Source organism: Idiotropiscis lumnitzeri, chromosome 15 (assembly GCF_059441095.1).
Source record: "Idiotropiscis lumnitzeri isolate Australia: NSW breed Sydney's pygmy pipehorse chromosome 15, RoL_Ilum_1.0, whole genome shotgun sequence".
Classification (NCBI taxonomy): Eukaryota; Metazoa; Chordata; class Actinopteri; order Syngnathiformes; family Syngnathidae; genus Idiotropiscis; species Idiotropiscis lumnitzeri.
In genome coordinates, this window is record NC_142405.1 from 7,411,282 (window position 1) to 7,429,787 (window position 18,506).

At 41.2% G+C, this 18,506-nt stretch overlaps 5 protein-coding genes across 7 annotated transcripts; all 5 read right to left on the bottom strand.

Moving 5' to 3' along the window:
- Positions 1-1,405: 1,405 nt before the first annotated feature.
- LOC148322602 (uncharacterized) lies at positions 1,406-3,908 on the bottom strand. Its single transcript, XM_088317705.1, has 4 exons — positions 3,767-3,908; positions 3,349-3,678; positions 2,587-2,699; positions 1,406-2,065 (listed from the first exon to the last, which is right to left on the bottom strand). Exons 1-4 carry the CDS (start codon positions 3,831-3,833, stop codon positions 1,979-1,981), a joined length of 597 nt encoding a protein of 198 aa, XP_088173831.1. The 5' UTR covers positions 3,834-3,908; the 3' UTR covers positions 1,406-1,978.
- LOC148322603 (uncharacterized) lies at positions 3,595-6,973 on the bottom strand. 2 transcript variants are annotated; one of them, XR_015846695.1, is made up of 5 exons: positions 6,234-6,973; positions 5,702-5,933; positions 4,629-5,346; positions 3,767-3,814; positions 3,595-3,678 (listed from the first exon to the last, which is right to left on the bottom strand). XR_015846695.1 is itself a non-coding variant. In XM_088317704.1 (4 exons), exons 1-3 carry the CDS (start codon positions 6,486-6,488, stop codon positions 4,637-4,639), a joined length of 1,197 nt encoding a protein of 398 aa, XP_088173830.1. In that variant the 5' UTR covers positions 6,489-6,973; the 3' UTR covers positions 4,026-4,171; positions 4,629-4,636. The 2 variants fall into 2 exon arrangements, 1 of the variants encoding a protein (XP_088173830.1); XM_088317704.1 differs by lacking the exons at positions 3,595-3,678; positions 3,767-3,814 and adding an exon at positions 4,026-4,171.
- A 154-nt stretch (positions 6,974-7,127) lies between these two features.
- Positions 7,128-10,849, bottom strand: LOC148322604 (elongin-B-like). 2 transcript variants are annotated; one of them, XM_088317707.1, is made up of 4 exons: positions 10,527-10,849; positions 8,907-9,041; positions 8,103-8,211; positions 7,128-8,013 (listed from the first exon to the last, which is right to left on the bottom strand). In XM_088317707.1, exons 1-4 carry the CDS (start codon positions 10,527-10,529, stop codon positions 7,901-7,903), a joined length of 360 nt encoding a protein of 119 aa, XP_088173833.1. In that variant the 5' UTR covers positions 10,530-10,849; the 3' UTR covers positions 7,128-7,900. The 2 variants fall into 2 exon arrangements, with proteins under 2 accessions (XP_088173833.1, XP_088173832.1); XM_088317706.1 differs by lacking the exon at positions 10,527-10,849 and adding an exon at positions 10,378-10,518.
- Positions 10,850-11,159: 310 nt separating this feature from the next.
- Positions 11,160-14,419, bottom strand: LOC148322605 (uncharacterized). The gene is made up of 10 exons (XM_088316012.1): positions 14,162-14,419; positions 13,880-14,081; positions 13,315-13,347; positions 13,018-13,233; positions 12,388-12,438; positions 12,140-12,172; positions 11,833-12,066; positions 11,663-11,766; positions 11,349-11,514; positions 11,160-11,285 (listed from the first exon to the last, which is right to left on the bottom strand). The coding sequence occupies exons 1-10, from the start codon at positions 14,224-14,226 to the stop codon at positions 11,214-11,216; spliced, it is 1,176 nt and encodes a 391-aa protein (XP_088172138.1). The 5' UTR covers positions 14,227-14,419; the 3' UTR covers positions 11,160-11,213.
- Positions 14,420-14,931: 512 nt separating this feature from the next.
- Positions 14,932-18,489, bottom strand: rusf1 (RUS family member 1). The gene is made up of 13 exons (XM_088317262.1): positions 18,196-18,489; positions 18,045-18,122; positions 17,352-17,466; positions 17,236-17,281; positions 16,872-16,904; positions 16,693-16,798; positions 16,405-16,506; positions 16,011-16,081; positions 15,753-15,937; positions 15,619-15,676; positions 15,464-15,528; positions 15,216-15,392; positions 14,932-15,147 (listed from the first exon to the last, which is right to left on the bottom strand). Exons 1-13 carry the CDS (start codon positions 18,340-18,342, stop codon positions 15,062-15,064), a joined length of 1,269 nt encoding a protein of 422 aa, XP_088173388.1. The 5' UTR covers positions 18,343-18,489; the 3' UTR covers positions 14,932-15,061.
- Between the last annotated feature and the right edge of the window lie 17 nt (positions 18,490-18,506).

Below are 18,506 nucleotides of genomic sequence, written 5' to 3' on the forward strand. Positions count from 1 at the left end.
AGATGCTCCGAGTTTGAATCCTGGCTCCAGCTATTCCAAGTTCCAACTCAAAGCATGGCAACACTAACACGTGTGGTAGCTGCACTGACATCTTGTGGCTGTCATCATCATTTCCTGTCCCGTCATAACAGAGCCCAATTGATAATCCAGATGTGCGCAGTCTCCCGTTTAATTAACAGGCGTTTGAACAAGATTGGTTTTGGATCACATGAATAGTTTGCTCCTCATCTTTCACACCTCCGATCATATCTAAGTTCAAAACAACTTTAAATTCCAATCAATGAAAATTGTTGAGTCACTTCTTAATTTCATCGTCAGCATCTGGGCTCGTGATGATTATCTCTTACATAAAGTAGGTTGCCCTCAAATTGTGACAAAGATTATCATTTGTCATTTCCTGTGGCAAGTTTTGGCATGCATAGAAACTGCAGCCTCTGCACAAGAGGTGTTTAAAAAAAAAAAAAAAAAACCCGCAAATGTTGTGGTATCGTTGTTTTTGGCCCCTCGGCTGTGTCACCGAGAAGAAGGGTCTTGGTTTCCGCTTGCTCGCTTGAAGACGTTCCGTTGCTTGTTGTTGTTATTGTAACTCTTAAACCACGTGCTGCAACACTTGCATACCCTGCCCGGTTAGGAAATTGACAGCTCGTCACCACAAAAGCACCGCACGAGCAAAGACAACGACCTGCTTTGTGCATGCTGCAAACTTGATTTGCGTGACATCTCCATGTTGACTCACAAAAAGCGCCTCTTTGCTTGTGTTTGGACGCCACAGATGACTGTTTGCGCTTCTCTTGAGCCATCACTCAACATTCAGCAGAGATAACCAGGCGAATTTCATTCTCGTGAGGGAGCATTTTGCATCTTGGAGCAGATGTGCGTGTTAAATGTTATATTATCTTTTTGCTGTAAGACTCATAACTACTAGTGAATTTGTGCAAGACTTAAATTAATCTACAGTGGATATTGAAAGTTTACACACCCCTGGTAAATGAATTGATCCGAGTAGCAGACTTGAGCATTTCCAGGCGGAATTTAAGTTCGAATCAAATGAGGGGGTGTGGGTGTACCTAATATGGTGTCCCATAAGTGTTTAAAGGGGAAGTGAACCTCCAAAAAAAATCTTATAATAAGTTCCATGTGCCTTCACTAGTCTAAACACGGCTCACCTGTGGTCTGAAGCTGAGCCGTGATTGGTCGTTACCTGAGCCCTGAGAAACTCTGATCTCATTTTGAGATGTTCAAAGACGGGTGGATCTTTCTGCTTAACTCGTATTCGACAAACGCGATATCAATCCGAGTGCCGTGTTTCAGCCAGTGAGGCTGCATAGAACATATTCTTGTTAAGAAATGTTTTGGGTTGACTTCCCCTTTAAATGACCCAATCTCTTTTAGCAACCACTAGAAGTTCTGAATATTTTTTTATTTCTGGTAATATGGAAGAAATTACATCTGTTTATGATTTATTTGGTGTCAACCAAGAAAGTACAGTATGTACAGCAGAACAAATATTTTGAACCATACCATTTTTTTTTTTGTATTGTTTTTTTCGGAATGGCGGAACGGCTAAAACGGTTTCCTAACCCTGATCCCCATAAAATGTACACAATGATTACAGGGTGATAAAACACAGCAGCGAGGCGTCTGACAGGGCTTGGCTTATGTTCACAGAGTCATTTTTCATCATATGGAATTTTAGTGAGGGTGTTCACATTTGTACATTCTCCTAAAGTGCAGTATTATTCATAAATGGAGTCATTTTTGGAATACATTAAAAATGAATATTTTCGACACCTGCTTGCCGCAAAAATATATTTCAACAATTCAATTCAAAACAGTACTTCCTAATTGACATTGACATCATAACATAAAGCTAATTGCATAGCAGAGTCTGTATATACTTTACGAACCCGTCTTATTCATTCAGAAGCATGCAGGCGGTGTGGTTGCGTCGCTTGTTTGCAGGCCTTACAGGATGCCCTTATCTTCGCAGAGTTCCACGCATGTCCTCGTAAACATCATTGGTGACTATGTGCCGTGGCCTGTATTTGTCATGCCACCTTTTGATCTGCCAGTGACATAACGTATGATTAATAACAGCTGGAGGGGGATTTTGTAAATGGTAAAAAGGCGAAACAAAGGGACAAAATGAGACCCACTGGCAACAAAAGGTGAGCACACCCCAAAGTGAAACTGTCTAAATCAGGCAATATTTATCCATCAAACCCATGTCTCAATAAATTGCTGCATGAGGATGAATAAATAATGCATCACCTAAAATGATGTCTTGTCATGTTTAACCACATACATTACCTGCACAGCATTCATGGCATCTGTAAAGCTGAAGTTCACAAAAAGCCAGTCCCACTCAGACACCTAACTCCTAATTGACGCTTGATGCAAAAAATGATGAAAAAGCTGCTATACATAAATAATTATTGTAATTAAAAAAAAATAAAAAAATAAAAATATATATATATATATATATATAATAAAAAAGGGGAGGAGGCACTCAACACCGTTGCAGTCAAGTCAATAAACAGTCCCGCTGCCATTCTGACAAAACGTGTTCTAAACACACCAACGCACCTTTGGTATGACCCATAGGAGGAAGGCGATGAAGACTCCAAACAGCACAGCAGCCGAAATCACAACGATCGCCAGGAGAAGAGTTTGGTTCGGATTACCACACTGTGGCTCATCTATTATCAGAAACACATATTTCAAATCAAGTAGAAAACAAAAGTCACTGGAGACTTGGGAAATATTCCGGGGCCTGGATGTGTCATGTTCTGTAATTCACTGGTGCACCACCAGTGGTGGAGGTACCACAGGGGAATGTATTTTTTACACACCACAAAACAGCCACGGGGACGGGCAAACAGGAAGCAAGCTTGAATACTGGCTGATTGCTGATTCGAAACACCTGCGCACCCCCTTTTTTTCCAATTGAGATATTTTGCATTTAATCCAGAGTGTATCCTGTTCCTTTGACTTCTGTTCCTGTTCTATCAAACCCTTTGCTAGTCAAACGCCCACATGGGTGTGATGGGAATATGGGGCTAATATGAGACAGGTGTGATTTTGACAGATTAACCCTGCCTAGCAACAAGTGACCATTATTAGTGGGTCTTAAAACACACCTGAAAATAGGATTTTTTTTTTTTATATATAGTACATGATTATTATTTATTGATTATTCTATTTATATTTGCTTTAATACATTTAATTCCAGGTATTGAGCTACCCCACCAAATTGTTTAAAACAGAAAAAGCACTGCTCAGTGTGACAATTGGTGACATTTGATCTACGCCTTGACACGATGATGTCATGAGGTGACGGACGCTCACCCGTAACCACCAGCAGCACCGGGCTATCGTCTTCTGCTGTCTTTTGCTCTGAGATTGCGTCGTCAAACCAATGGTAGACACAAAAATACAGCCCAGTGTCTTCTGAGGTCAGGTTGGAGATGATCACGTCCACATTTGGAAAGTCTCCCACCACCTGGAGCCTGCCACTGAACTCCTTAGCGGTGATTATTTGGGACTTCATGTGGAGAACGCGGAAATCCTTCTTGAGGCCTTTGAACAACTCCATGTGCATTGGCCCCTGTTGCAAATGTCTGCACTGGATGGACGCAGAGCTGCCGAGGGGTCTCCGTATCACTTCAATGTCCTCCACTGAAGCAGAGACACAAAAAAAATATATATTATTTAGGAATTCTCTTCCATTTGTAGGTTTCAACATGATCTTGTGCTTTGGTCTTACCTGTTTCGGTCAGAGTTGTACAGAACAAACACAAGACGGTGATGAGACCTAAGCACACGGCAGACATGTTCAGCTGAGTTCTCAAAGCTGCACTAAAGGAAATGTTTCTGCATGTCTTCCCACATCACACATTTGAATACTGACAGCATCCTGTCACCTCTTGGTAGCTGATGTGAACTTAGACGCACACGTTAAGCAGCAACCGCAAATTGGAGCTTTCCCAAGAATGCTTGCTGCTCCTATAGATAAAATGTAATAAGCCGGCACAAATTGACACAAAAAATGTATTTTCTCAAATTTCATAATTAAGGAGAAATATCTGCTTTTGGTGTTTATTTGACATGTGGAATTTCACTATTTGGAGCAACAGTGTCCTCTAGAGACAACACAGCAAATATTTTGGACCTGAAAAACAAAAAAAAAAAGTTGCTTTGAGATGTCAATGAATTAAACTCCTATCTAAAAGCATCACTGTACAAAAGATATACGACTTTATTCTCAGAACATCTGAAAAATATGACTTCATTCTGGGAATAAATGAGACATTTTCCTTAGGGAAAAAAAACGATATTTTGACAATATCACACTATTTTCTTGGAAAAAAATATTCTGCATAAATTATGCATTTTCTTGTAATATAATGTTGCCTCCAAAATGATCTGGTAACGTTACCACTATTTACCATGCGAAATTTCAGCCTTTCCATACCAAACCACTAATATTTTTCATATTCATCAATTAATTGACAGATTCATGGAGTTAAAATAAATAGATAAATAAATCGCGAGAGCCATATTCTGTATAAAAAGACACAGGCAGACAAATCTGTTCTGGGAAAAGACGAAAAATAAATGTATCTTACGGAAGCTCTCACAAATTTCCAGAATGCAAAATTTCCGCGACGGCATCCCGCAGGCATACACCCGCCTCATCCTCCTCGACTTCTCCATCTTGACTACAATCTGCCGCCTCTTCAACTTGTCCGTAAGGAACATGTCCAACGTCCATCAGCATGTTGTGCAGGATGCAGGCGCTCAGCACCACCGCCCTCGCTCGACTGTAATTCCCGACATCCACCCGCTGGAGTCGCCGGAATCGTCCCGTCAGGCCCGCGACAGCCCGGTCCAAGATGCGAAAATGCGGCTGCAGTGTGGAGTTGAAACGCTCCTCCATCGTCCTACCTTGTCCCCGGTACGGCGTCAAAATGCGAGTGGTCAGTGGGTATCCGGCACGGGCCAGCAGCACAGAGTCAGGAGGCATTGGGTGAGATTCCCGCTTGAGTTGAAAGCTAAGAGCGCTACCTCGGTCCACATCCTGGCTGTTCCCAATGCGGCAGTGGATGAAGCGTCCCGTTCGGTCGCAAACCAATTCAAGATGGAGCCAAGACACAGGATGCTCTTCCATCTTCTTCATTCTCTTCACTTCGGGCTCGGCACTGTATTTACTTGATGGCATACGAATGGGAATGCGGGTGTGCCCCAACACCCCCAACACTCGAGGGATGCGCCGGCCTGCTCCCGCCTGCTTGTCTTCATTCAGCACTCCTGAGAGAGGGAAGAGGACGGCCTCCGCCTCGTCGCCTGTGGAGGAAAGATCAACATCATTATCAAGATGCATTTTTCGGCATTGTAAGCAGAGGGGAATGAGCGCAACCAGGCCCAGAGTGATAATCAGGACAATCTGGTGATTTTCTGGTGGACCAGCCTGCTTAATGTTCTGATTGGAGGCACTATTCCCGCCTGCCATTAACTTCCCATTGCTGTGGTTTTGAAATTGACAAATTAAGTGCATTTACGACATTTAAATCAATAATCGCCTTCTCGTATGAATGGACTTATATTATGTATACCATAGACTACACTATCCTTGTTTAGTTTAATTTGCACAATCTGCTTGTGGGATGACGCTCAACAATATTACAAATCAAAACCTTACCTAGGGGCCAGCGAATATGCTCGTCCTGCAGCGTGTTGACACACCGGCAGAAGAAGAAGAAAATACGGTGGATATTGCCTTTCTCCAAGTGGAAACGGCGGGATAAGGTGCTGTAGCTGGCACGGCTGGACAGCAGGGTGAGGCACAGCGGAACCGTCTGGGACAGCGACAGGCGGGCACGGCCCGTCAATCGGGTTCGGGATTGGCAGTCCCGCAGGAGAGCAGTCACATACTGCGTGAGGGCGGACCACACAGAACAGTGACGTCATCCATTTACGACGGAATACGGGGCTTGTTATGATATGCAGTGATGGTGATGGCTTTTTCCAATTAATCCTGCACAAATTCGCTAGCGTTCATGTTATTCGGTGACGCTTTATGAGGAGGATCTTTAAAAGGCGTCGAAAAACCCAACCTTAATTTGGAAACCACGTGCGGTCGGGTGGCGCCTTAAGTGACGTCATGCATCAGAAAATGCAGCCTTCAAAGGATGCAACCTGCTAATCTTGACAGTCCACGACATGGTTCTCACCTTGACTGCCTCGTTGTCCTCTCGGTCCTCTTCCGACAATTCCTCCCCGGTACAGGAGGGTGCAGTAGCGGCGGCATTCCTTGGCGGAGGTTCACTTGTGTGCTTGATTTTGTGGATCCAGTCCGCTTCAAGCACGTGCTCCAGGGCCTGGTCCAGACGCTGGTCCAGCTCGGCGTTCGACAGAGGCTGCCAGTCACGCTCCACCAGGTCCAAGACGGCCCGGCCTGCCGCTAAAACACAGCTGTCGACGTCCATTTGTCTGTACTGTTAGCCAAGTTGCTAAATGCTAAGAGATGAGACGTTCGCGGATATCAAAAAGTACGGGAAACATTGGTGTGTTCAAGGACATTTCAGGAACACTCCGCAAAACAATCCTTTGTTAAATCAGTGTGGGCTCTACCGCACACTTAGCTTTTAGGAACAATGACGAAAAAAGGACCAGTAGAATTAAATGTAATTAACTGCGACGACATGATCAACGAAATTAACAATACAAACGTAGATTAATCCTGTGCTGCGTTCTGAGAAGAAATGTTACGAAACGTTTAGAGATTGTACTACATGGCGTGTTACGAACTTTTCAGGAATCAAGTCCGAGACAGCTGGGTTTAATTTGCACAAAATACTTTGGAAGTCGATGTGGAATCACGAGTATCGTTGTAGAACACGGGGGAAAAAAACAAGTCTATGGTGTGTTTAGGGACCCAAATCAAATCCTAAAGAGCCGTGGTGAGTTTATGGACTTTTCGGGAATACACATCAACTCAAATCTCAATTTAGCTAATTGTGATTAACAATGTTAAAAGCATTGTTGACAAGTTCGCAATAGGCAAGGAGCATAGAATGTAAGAAGCATGAATATGAAGCATTTCCAAGAAACAATTGAGTCAAATCTGTTTAAAAGTCAAAGTGGACAAACACTCATTTTAATATCGAATCAATTGCAACTTGTGACGCAGGCCCAGAGTTAACAAGACCCCATTATGCAAAATGCTTTTCCCATCGTATTTCTGCAGATGTCTCCATCATAAATATAATACTTTTACTTTTCAAGTGTTTAATTTGAGAGGGGAAATCTGCATGAATGCATAAACAAACTAAAAACAAACTTTAATTGGTTAGAATTGTGGGCCTCAAACAGGAAAACCAAGCATACATTTTAGTCTAAATATTTTGGCCGGCTGATTAAATACTTGTGGGGATAAAAATGATCAATATAGTATAGAAATGTTAACCATTATTTTGTTCTTGGAAGGGCAAATACAAACTATTTGGGCTAAAGAAATGAGTGAAATCCTAACAGTTTAATCAATACAAACATAAAAGCGTATAAAGGTCTCTCCTGCTTGATGCCGTCATTGAAGCCAGTCACACAAAAAAAAAGGGAAAAAACAACACTCACAGTGAAGTAAGGCAGCTTAATGACAGCTCAAAAATAAAGACTCAATTAAATAGGAGGTACAATGCTTGGTGTTGAGCAGGTGACAGTGTTGCGACCAGTCTGGACTGTGACAACGTTTTCTAGCATGCACACAAACGCACCGCTCGCTCACAGAACAACAATAACAACAACCCGTCTTTTGCTTCTGTCCAGCTGGAGATCTTGTCGTCCACTTCCCCAAATTCTCCCCGCCCCGCCCCAGTGGATTTCCTGTGTGCCCCCTCCCTCACTGAACGGCTTGCTCGTTGGCTGTGCTGCCCGAGTCCTGCGGCTTCATGACGTCCGGAAGCTCCGGGGGGGTGGAGAAGGGCTCCATCCTCAGCTGCTCAAATGAATCATCTGTGGGGAAGACAAATCGGAAACTTAAGTCCACTCCACGCAAGCACGCACACACAATCTAATGGAACAACAACATTTTTTTTTTTTACCGCTGAGTCTGAAAGCTAAGCCCACAGTGCCGGGGGACTGAGGCCGCGCCGTCTGGTTGGTGAAGCCGCAGTTTCCAAGCGTCTGTGTGTCATCCAGCTCCATGTCGTCCTGAACAAGAAATATAACAAGGAGTAAGCTTGTTACTTGTTATCATTAGGACATAGACAATTAACAGACAACTAATCAATTATCAAACTTATAAATACTATAATAATGGATTCTTTAGAGACCTAGTATAATATAAATTGTGCAAATGCCCAGAAATTGAGCCTCTCAAAAGTAAATATTCTCAGATTTCAGTAATCCATGAAAGGTGACTGATTCTTTTTGCAGTTTTTTTTTTAAATACTTGCAAACATCTGTTTTTACTTTGGAAAACAATGATCAACACTTTTTGCCCATTTTCTGACATGTTACAACCAAACCAGTAAGTGAATCATGTTTGTGCGCTTTCAGCACTATCAACTAAAAAATAATGCCTGTTTTTTGACTAAAGGGATGGATATGTAAACCTTTAATGGACAAAATAATCAAGGAATTTAATATTTATTAAAACAATCATTAGTTGCAGCCCAAAATAAAACAGTCACCATCAGTTCACAAATCACAAGACAGACGTGACTCACATGTATTTTATAACACACACACAATGACTAGTACAACATGGAGAAAGGAAAAATCTAAGTAATATCTACTTTTGGCGTGCTACTTTTAATATTAAGGCATATTGCTTTGTTGTGTGTGGTTTTGTGACCATTTTGTAATAAAAAATTAAAGTCTTCCTAGTATCTTGGTCAGTTTACCTTGTAAAGCCGCTGGTCCTCGGGCGGCCTTTTGAGGATGCCTTCCACGATGCGCTTCAGCTCGTACACAGATGTGGACTCTTTGGCATCAGTGAAGATGGTCGTCTTGTGACGCCGAATCATTAGGAACACATCCTGGTGGACACAAGACAAGAGATCTATCCTCATGTTCTTGTGTTTTAATCATTATTTGGCTTTCTCTTGACTCCACCATAATACTGATGGCAGGAAATTGATCTTACTGCGGAAACGCAAGGAATGCAATTTGATATATACCCCATATAGATGCACGTTTAAATACATTTGCAATAACCACTAGAGGCCACCAGGTGACAGTATTGCACTGCAAAACCTCCTTTGTTACTGCAATTCGAAAATAAATTTAAAAAAGTAATACATTAATGAAATATGCATTTCTAATCAAACTACATCAATCAAACTACATCGCTTAAAATCTATTTTAAACAAAATACAAGCAATTAATAAATCTATATAACAATAAGATTTCTTCCTCATAAATATTTTGGTCTGATGTTAAAATAAAGGAAAATGAACCTTAAAAGGAAATACATTAGATTTATCAACTTCAATTAAAGTTGTTAACTTACTAAACACACTTTCAGTTTATTTCACAAAATTCTGATAAACAAGTGTGGCGTCAACACACGTCAATATGACGAATATGAATGGATGGATGATTTAAAAAAATAGCTTCAGAGGAACCTTAAGAAAAGGAAAGGAAAAATTTTAGCCACATGATTTCACTTTAAATCTACTCGGAAATATTATGAATCCTAGTATCCACATAACCGGTAGCTCACAAGATTCAGACAAGAAAATTTGGTCTTAACGTAAATATTTTTAACGTACAAAAAAATATTGCTTAATGGCATGAAAAAGTTAACTAAGCATTTATCAAAGTTAACGCTAATTAGCTTAGCATGAAGCTAACGAAGCATATTCGGCAACTCTGTCGGCACAACTTAATCAACGACAGCTGTTATAACGTAAAACATTACGGAACGTGATTTGACACTAAAAAGCGATTGGATTAAACATATTAACACAATATGGAGATGTTTTGTGGGCCAAAACCTTAAGTAGGGGGCTCGCGACGAGCTAAATTGCTATCGCTTAGCCCAACGTTAACAGACATAGTTTCACGCAGCAGTTAATCGCAAGATCATTTTTCAAATGGCTCGACCTTGCGTTATGTGGTGTTTAATGGCCAAATAACCCATAATGTTATTAATAAACGCTTCTTATTTAAAAGGAAGTGATTACTAAACTGCCAACTTGAGCTACTTGTAATTGTTGTCTTGGACAACGGTCCAAAAACGGCTTCATACGTCAAAACACTTGTCGCGTTTATGATGCATAGTCACCGACGGGTGATTTATTAATAAAGCTAAATTGTACATTATTGTCCTTCGTTGAGAAGCTATGAGCCCGTTAGCCAAACAAAGCCAACCTTCATGTGGACGTCGGCTTGTTTGTGACACACTCGCTCCCTCTTGGAAATGATTTCAGAAAGACATAAAATAACATTCCCCGCCTGACCGAAAGAGTTGTTCTGCCATCGAAGCCATATAACGTGATCAGCGTGTTTTATGCACTCACCATGTCGAGCGGTCGATTGCACAGTGAAGGCAAAAAACAAAAAAAAAAGAAAGGGGGGAAAAACGCCTCAACTGCACAGCGACAGCTGATGCGGCGTTCAAATTCTCAACCCGACTGGCGGAATTTTGACGTTACCCCCTTGGGCCCGGGGCCTCTTCGTAAACACCTCGCGTTGGAATCTCTACAACCTTTAAGGTTGTCAATCGATACTCATTCTACTACGCGTTAATGTTAACGCGTCAATATAACATTTATGTTACGAATATAAAAGCGTACTCGTATATTGTCGGGCTCGCCCTGAACGCAACCCACGCAATTCATGGGCAAACTATGCGTCTCAATGGAGGCTTCATTCGTGTGACGTCAGACGTGTGCGTTTTCTTTCGATGCGTAAATGTTGGTCACGTGTCTTAACGTAGACCCTCTGTACCTCATTCATGGCTTATTGAAAACATCATTTTTTTAAATGGTGTGTTCACCGAGGCTTTGTTTCAAAGAGCTCATGGCGAACGTACAGTTTTCAGTATAGCCAGCAGGTGACAGCAGATTACCAGTTCTCTAGCCACAAAGATGGATTGATCTTTTTTTTTTATCTTGAATAAGCATGAATCATGTCCTCAAGTCGTTTCAAAATTCAAGTTTTTATTTTTTAACAGTGAGCATTGATTATGGGTTACTAAATAAAACTCAAACGTCTGCAAAAGTTGATGCCCCATATTGTACCAGGAAAACACTTTCTTGAATCTGTGCATCTGTGTACTGGGAGACAAAAGAGGACTTTTTAAGATCAATCGAAGACAAAGGTTACAAATTAAAACTTACGGGGAGTTCGAGTGGAGAGTGGACGAGCTCAGAATCGCGGCAGCAGAGCAGCGCAAAGGGCCTCTCTTTGGTATAAGAATGTTCTTGACAGCATAGAGCAAAAACCTTAGCGGGAAGGAAGACGTCCCAGTCGGCTGCATGTTCTTCTGCCAGGTCGTTCACCATACTGGTAGCCAACACAACAACCAAAAAAAAAATTCTCCCTCAATAAAATGTCTCACTTTGCCTTTGTACTTGGCAAAAAAAACAAAACATACCACAATCTCTCATTAGCTTGTGTACTTAATTGTTGTACCCGGTGCACTGATACAAACCTGTCAATCGTATGCTGTGTGTTCAAATCAACAGCACCGGTGTGCGGATGCTGTACCACGAGCGCCACGTCGGTCGTCAGCTGTCTAGTGAGTTCTTGATTGATCTGATGTCTCATAAAAAGTCACCACTCCACTTCACCTCCAAAACGACACCTGCTTACATCACTCACCTGGCCAATGACGTTGTGGGGCAGCCTGGATAGGATCCGCAGCGGTAAACCGAAGTGGCCAAGGGCATCGGCGATGTGTTTGGCGACGTGCGTGGGCTCATAGGACGGGACAGCCGCCGCCTCCACCCACTTGGAGTAGAAGTCGCTCAGCGTCACCACGTACTTGTGCCCGTTGTGCGTTGGAGGTAGAGGACCCCGAACGTCCAAGCCCAGCCACTGCCACGCCGCAGTCACCTGATCCCACCCAATCACATTTAAGAACATTTGGGTGATATTATATAAAAACTGGTTAAAAAAAAAGACTTACCTCAATCACCTTTTCAGGATTTAGGCCATCCATCTATGGCAGAAACAACATTAGTTTAAATGGCCTGTGAACGTTCTCATTCAGCTAAGTCATTGCAACGTCAGAACATTGAATCGGCTTATCGATTACTTAGCATTCACCTTATCGATTACTCAGCAAGATTAAATGCCCTGGGAACAGTTAAAATGCACACAGCTTTAGATTTATGCCAAGGCTGTTTGTCAATTGAAGAAAAAATGCAAACAAACCTCTTTGGTGGAAGTCATCTTCACATCGGTGTCGGGTGCCCATTGAACATCCTTGAGAACAAAATAAATATGCATAAAACAATTTTAGTTGAATTTGAGGTAGATGTTATGGTCTTTGTAGTAGTCGTAGTAAGAGTAAGAGTAGTAGAAGAAAAAGTTGGAATTGAAGCACTCACATTGGATAGATGAGTAGTCATAGTACTAGTAGCAGCAGAGTACTAGTAGTAGTACAAGCACAAGCAGTTGTTGTACAAGATGTACCGGTTTTAGGGGTAGTAGTATTAATAGTAAAGGTATTGGTGGCCACTGTAACAGTAGTATTAAAAGAATAAATAGTAGTATGAGTAGAAGTAGCACGAGTACTTGGAGCAAAACAAAGAGTTAGTCGTGGTACTAGAACTAGTGATAGTAGTGGTATAGGTAGAGGTGGTAAGAGTACTGGTAGTAGTACAAGTAGTAGTAAGAGTCTGTACTAGTAGATCTTTTCGACCACTTGTGTTACTAGTAGTAATATGCTAGAAGAATTTTTATCATTGTGAAAATGAAAAAGGAAATGAGAAGGGTTTCAATAGGTGTGATGATGACCTCATCATCATCGTCATCATCATTATCATTATCATGTGCGGTGACCTGCTTGGCGCAGTAATTGCCGTGGAAGAAATGTGGCAATGACGTGATCTTGACAAAGCTCGGGTCCATGATGATCCTCCACCTGACCGCCTCCTCCTGCACCTCCACGTTCACGTCCACTTCAGCATCCGCAAACTCGTCTTCGTCAGGCACGTTGTGGCTCGTGGTCATCGAGGGCGCTGGCGAACTCGTCTGCCAGGCTTTGGTGCTCATTTGCTGCCCAAGTCGGAAAAAGGGAAAATGGTCTCATCCAAGTTTGTGACCAGTAAACTTTAATAAGGTAAAAGTTGAGCTGACCTTTTTTCTTCTTCCTCTTGGTGTAATGGCTGTCTACAATGAGATGAGTCACAATATTTATTATTTTAAAAACGTGACTTTACTCAACAAATTAAACAATCTGACCACCTTTAGCTGGCATACTTGTTAACCAAGGTTTATTTGTTGTAGCGTCATGACCTAAAATTGTGGTCTTTTATTATACATGTTTAGTATTCTAATGTATAATGTGTTACCATTTTAATTAGTTAATGTTGCAGAAAACATTTTTATTGCAGTGTATCGTACAATAAATGTTGAAATAAATCCCCCCAAAAAACATTAGGTTCAATACAATTATTTAAGAACAGATTATATTTCACTAACGATTTTTCCCCACATTTTTATTGATTCATATTAAGTTATTACATATATATATGTAGTAAATAATATTAAAGTCCATCAGATTATCAAAATACTAGTGCACCATTAAAAACATGGTGAAAAATATCATATCTTTCTTGGAAAAAATATATTGGTGACAAAAAACTGGTTATTGGATAGGTGCATTATCCATGGCCAGAGGCCATTAGCATTATCAACAAACCTTGCTTTTGCTGGCTTTGTCTTGAGGCAGGAATATGGTGGGCACGGCGTCTTCCCGAAGCTGGACACACTTGCCACTTCGGTCCAGGTGTTGCTCCTCAAAGTGTTTGCTGCACAGCACAGAAAAGCGAGAAGGCGTCCAGTCCTTCCACTTCATATTGGCCAGCCATTTCTTCAATCGTCGCTCGTTGCACAGCGGAAACCTACGAAACACATTTGTCTTTGCCACCCAACAAAAGTAGATTTGAGGTAAACCCGGAAAAAGGTCGTAGGCCAAACTCACTTGAAATACTTCTCGTCGGCATCGTCGGAGCTTTCACACTCGTACGCACATTTATAACGGCCCATTTTGTACAACTTTACGACACAATTGTAAAAATATTTTTGTTTTGCTAGCAGAATCTATTAAGCTAGCTCACGTAGCGTCGACTATATCCGCTTTTCAAAATAAGACTATAGAAAGATTTCAGGAAAACGTGAGTACTGTTTATTTAAAATGTTGAGCATTTTATCGTATGTATATTATAAAAGCTGATTGGCAGGCGGTAAGATCACTCATAATATCTCAATATTTATATATATATTTTTTACCTGACAGAAGCGTTCCTAAGCGGATGTTGTCGTTATTGTTCTTGTTCTTTGGTTTATTTAAGAATTTTTCAGATTAAAAACGCCCCCTGTCGGTCAACGCCATAAAAACAACCTGTCAGGTTCGTATATTTTAATGTGGATGTCAATTAATTTTCATAGACACATTTAGTAAAAAAAAAATGTTAACACATTGGTCTTAGTTGTGTTAGGACAAGATAAGTCTAGGGTTTGGAGCTCAAGTTGTGCCACAGTGTCATTCACAATTGTAGCTTTACAATCCATTATTTGAATTGCTTCACAAGGATCACTATAATTTTTCATTTACATTCTAAAATAACTTCACATAAGCCTGTTTTCATAAATGTATACATTCACCAGCAGTTTGTTGATTTTGTACTTCATGTATCTCATTTGTGCTGTTGTTGGACAAGGACAACTTTCTACACAGCTTTTACACTGACCTTCACACAAATATAGTTTAATAATTTTTTTTTTATTACATAAATACAAAAAGACAATTGTATAGACTGAAGTCACAGTGAATTATCTGATAATTACTTCATTTGTTAGACACACATTTGTTTGGGTGTTTTCATCTAATTTTAGGTTTCCACTCGAGTCTCCACTCATCCCAGTCCAGCAACGTTCTCGTCACGTCCCACCCGGCGGATTGCACACCTGTCAATCAAATTCATCAACTTATTAAACACCCTGTAAAGCCGCCGTTGATTCCCATGTCGCCTCACCTTTGTGAAATCGGTCAAACTCATTGTCCATCAAAATGTAACTCTTTTGCACCATTTCCCAGAAACCTTGATGTTGTCCTGATAGACCCAACCTATCGGTGAGCCAGATGGCCTGACACATCGCTCTGATTTCATCTCGCGGGTGTGCATGCGCCGCCAAACACACGCGGACTGAGCCTGAAAGTACAGAGAAATGCAGATTTCATTCGCACTGAGTCGGGCCATTTTTTTAAGCGCCTGTTTTGTACCGTTTGTGATGCCCAGTAGGAAGGGCGCGTCCCTTCTCCTCAAAGCCAAACGTAACTCCTCTGGGCTGAGGAAAATATGTCAAATTGGATTGTACAACATCCCAAAAGTGATCCAAAAATAAGCCAAAATATGTCAAACAAATTTTGAGGATTACCTTTGGACAACTTCCTGGAGCCTCACACCAAGTTTGATAGTTAACGTTTTCCTAAACTCTGGGAAAAAAAAAGATATAATCATCACTCCCACAATTACCTGAAAATATACAGCCGCCAATCATGCTTCTTATACCCAAAAAGACAGGTTCCTCCCGATTGGCTTCCAATGGCGTCAGAATGCGTCCATCTCGCAGGAAATGTCGCAGCACGATGGCGAGCCGTGCCTCGTTCAGTGTTTCCATAACCACCGAACGCACCGCCTTGTAGTTGGCAAACAAGTGGAGGACGGTGAAGAGGAAAAACAGGCTGATGGTGAACCTGGCAGGTGGGGGAAAAAAAATCAATCAATAAATATCTGGATAAGGAATATAACTGGTCACTTAGCACTTACGCTGGGTTGTCCGTGACGAGCGGAATGAGGATCAAACTGACTAGGAGTCCGGCCAGATTCACCAAAGTCTCCTGGAATTATATTTTGTTGTCGAAAATATAATATAGTCAACAGTTTGTCTTCTTTTGAGGAAAGTGGAACATCAATGTGAGTTTTTTATTTTTAGGAAAAGCGCATTAATGGTTTGTTTTCGTTTGAGGGAAGCGCAACATGAATTCTTATCAAATCTTATTTTTACAAAAGTGTCATTTTAACTGTGTTCTCTTTAGGAACGTGCAACATCAATAGTTTTAGTTTTAGGAAAGTACAATATGAAGACAAACTATGTCTTCTTTTTAGTCTGTCTTTGTACCAGACACCATTACACAGAAATATTTAGGAATCGTCAAAGCACCTGACTGCCATCTTTGGCGGAGATGTCGGCCATGTTGTCTCTGCGAGCTTGATGAACGGTCAGAGCAGCTCTGGTGGCTCCACCAGCCACGCCCACCACAGACTAGAGCGGACCAAGAGCGAGAAAACAGCAGAAGTTATAGTACTATGACTTCTGTGTTGTACAATACAGCCATGGCAAACTAAGAAAACTAAAAAAAAAACAATTTTCACACACACAAATCTAACTGTAACCATGGCGAAATATGGAACCCACCCAGTTTATGTTCTCAACTAATATTTTATTTACTTTGAATATGCCTGATGCGCACACAATCAAGGTGAAGCAAGCAGGAAAGAACTGAGCCAGTATTTCCACAAACATGGCGATGTCGTTGAGAATGTCTGCAAAAAGCCTTGACAAACATTGAGACAGGTTTAGTCAGTGATTTTTTTATTTATTTATTTTTTTTTTTGTACTGAGCCTACCTCCATTTTTTGGCCTCCGAGTCCAACTTGTTCCTGAGACACAGACAGAATTAACAACAAAAAACATGTTGAAAGTTTACACTAGATGGACAAATGTATTTGCATGTGCATTTTAATCAGTCAATGCAAGGTTGGAGTATTGCCCTTGACTGTGTAGTCTTCATCTTAATAAATATATTTTAGACAATTTCTTCCCTTTTACGTTACAAGTGTATACAGCAAGATACATAAAAGGCAAGATTTTTTGCTGCTTTTTTTATACACATCTATATTTCAATTTGCATTAAAAAGTACGAGTACTTTTTCCACCTCTGACCATATGTGGCCCATTACTTAGTCTGGAAGGCACAGTACTGAGATTTACCCTTTTAGCCAAGCGAAGATGATTCTTCCCAACATGCTGGTTCCATCTAAGAAAAAATATATTCTGATTGAAGGGTGTCAATTTACAACAAGCACTACAATAAACATTTTATTTACCTCTTAGCAGCCAGGTGACCGTGGCCGCAGCCACTGTGGCTTCCTGGTTTCCCACACCGACACCTCTGAGTGACGCCTGGGTGGCCAGTGTTCCTGACAGAGAGCTGGCGAAGGCCTGAGAGGAATGATGTTGACCATAAGGGATGGCAATTGATAACAATTTAGCGATTGTGATTCCGTTATTACTCCTTTTCGATTATATTCCATATTTTCTAATCTATTCTCATTGGGAAGATGAATGAAATAATACAAGTGAGCTTCAGACACTCCACCACTCGATGGTGGCAGCAAACTTCACAACTTCTGGCCATCTGCATTTTGTGCAGGTATTTTTCCATTTTTTTCTAGGCATGGGTCATGGGCTGAGAAGTGGCACATGAGCTTTAAATCGGGGGAATAACATGAGCAATGTGTACGTTTAGTCGACTTGGCGAAACAGTACGAACGTAGTGCAGTACTTCTATACTATGATGTTCTTTACATTCTATTTTCTATTTGATTTTGTTATTATTGCAAGTTTATTTGCAGTACAATACCGCACAAATGCTATTGATCACATTAAAAAATGTGGAAAAAAACGTAAGAGTTTTTGAGGGTCTGGAACGGATTTATGTCAATTCCATCCATTTCAATAGGCAAACAGATTTGAGATAAGAGAAATTTAAGTTTCAAGCATGCACAACTGTACTGCACCTGGACCGTATCCCAAAACTGGTACTGCAAGTAGTCTCCACTCACACTCTCCGGATAGCCTTGAGGCAGAAATACACTCTGGAATTTATGAAAAATTGACAGGTCAAACAAAACGTAATTAAACTCCTGATCTCTCGTAAAGCTTTCTTACTTTAAAAAAAACAACAAAAGAGTTTCCTCTCGATTCGGCTTCCCTGCCGTCCCTCCTCCTCTCAATGGCTCCGTCCTTCGCAACATACTGCCACGACTCGCCGGTGCCGTACCTCTCGGTGGCTATAAGAGCACCGCAGTCCTCCATTTCTGCTTTAATGGAAGAAACACCTGGAATGTCTACCTTTAGGTATTCAGTTGGTGTCAAAATACAGACCACAACCACCGCAAACAATCGACACGTCAGTCAGCTCTCCCATTTACTTCCCCGCCTTAAAATAATTAAACATATTCCTCACCTTGTTTTCTTCC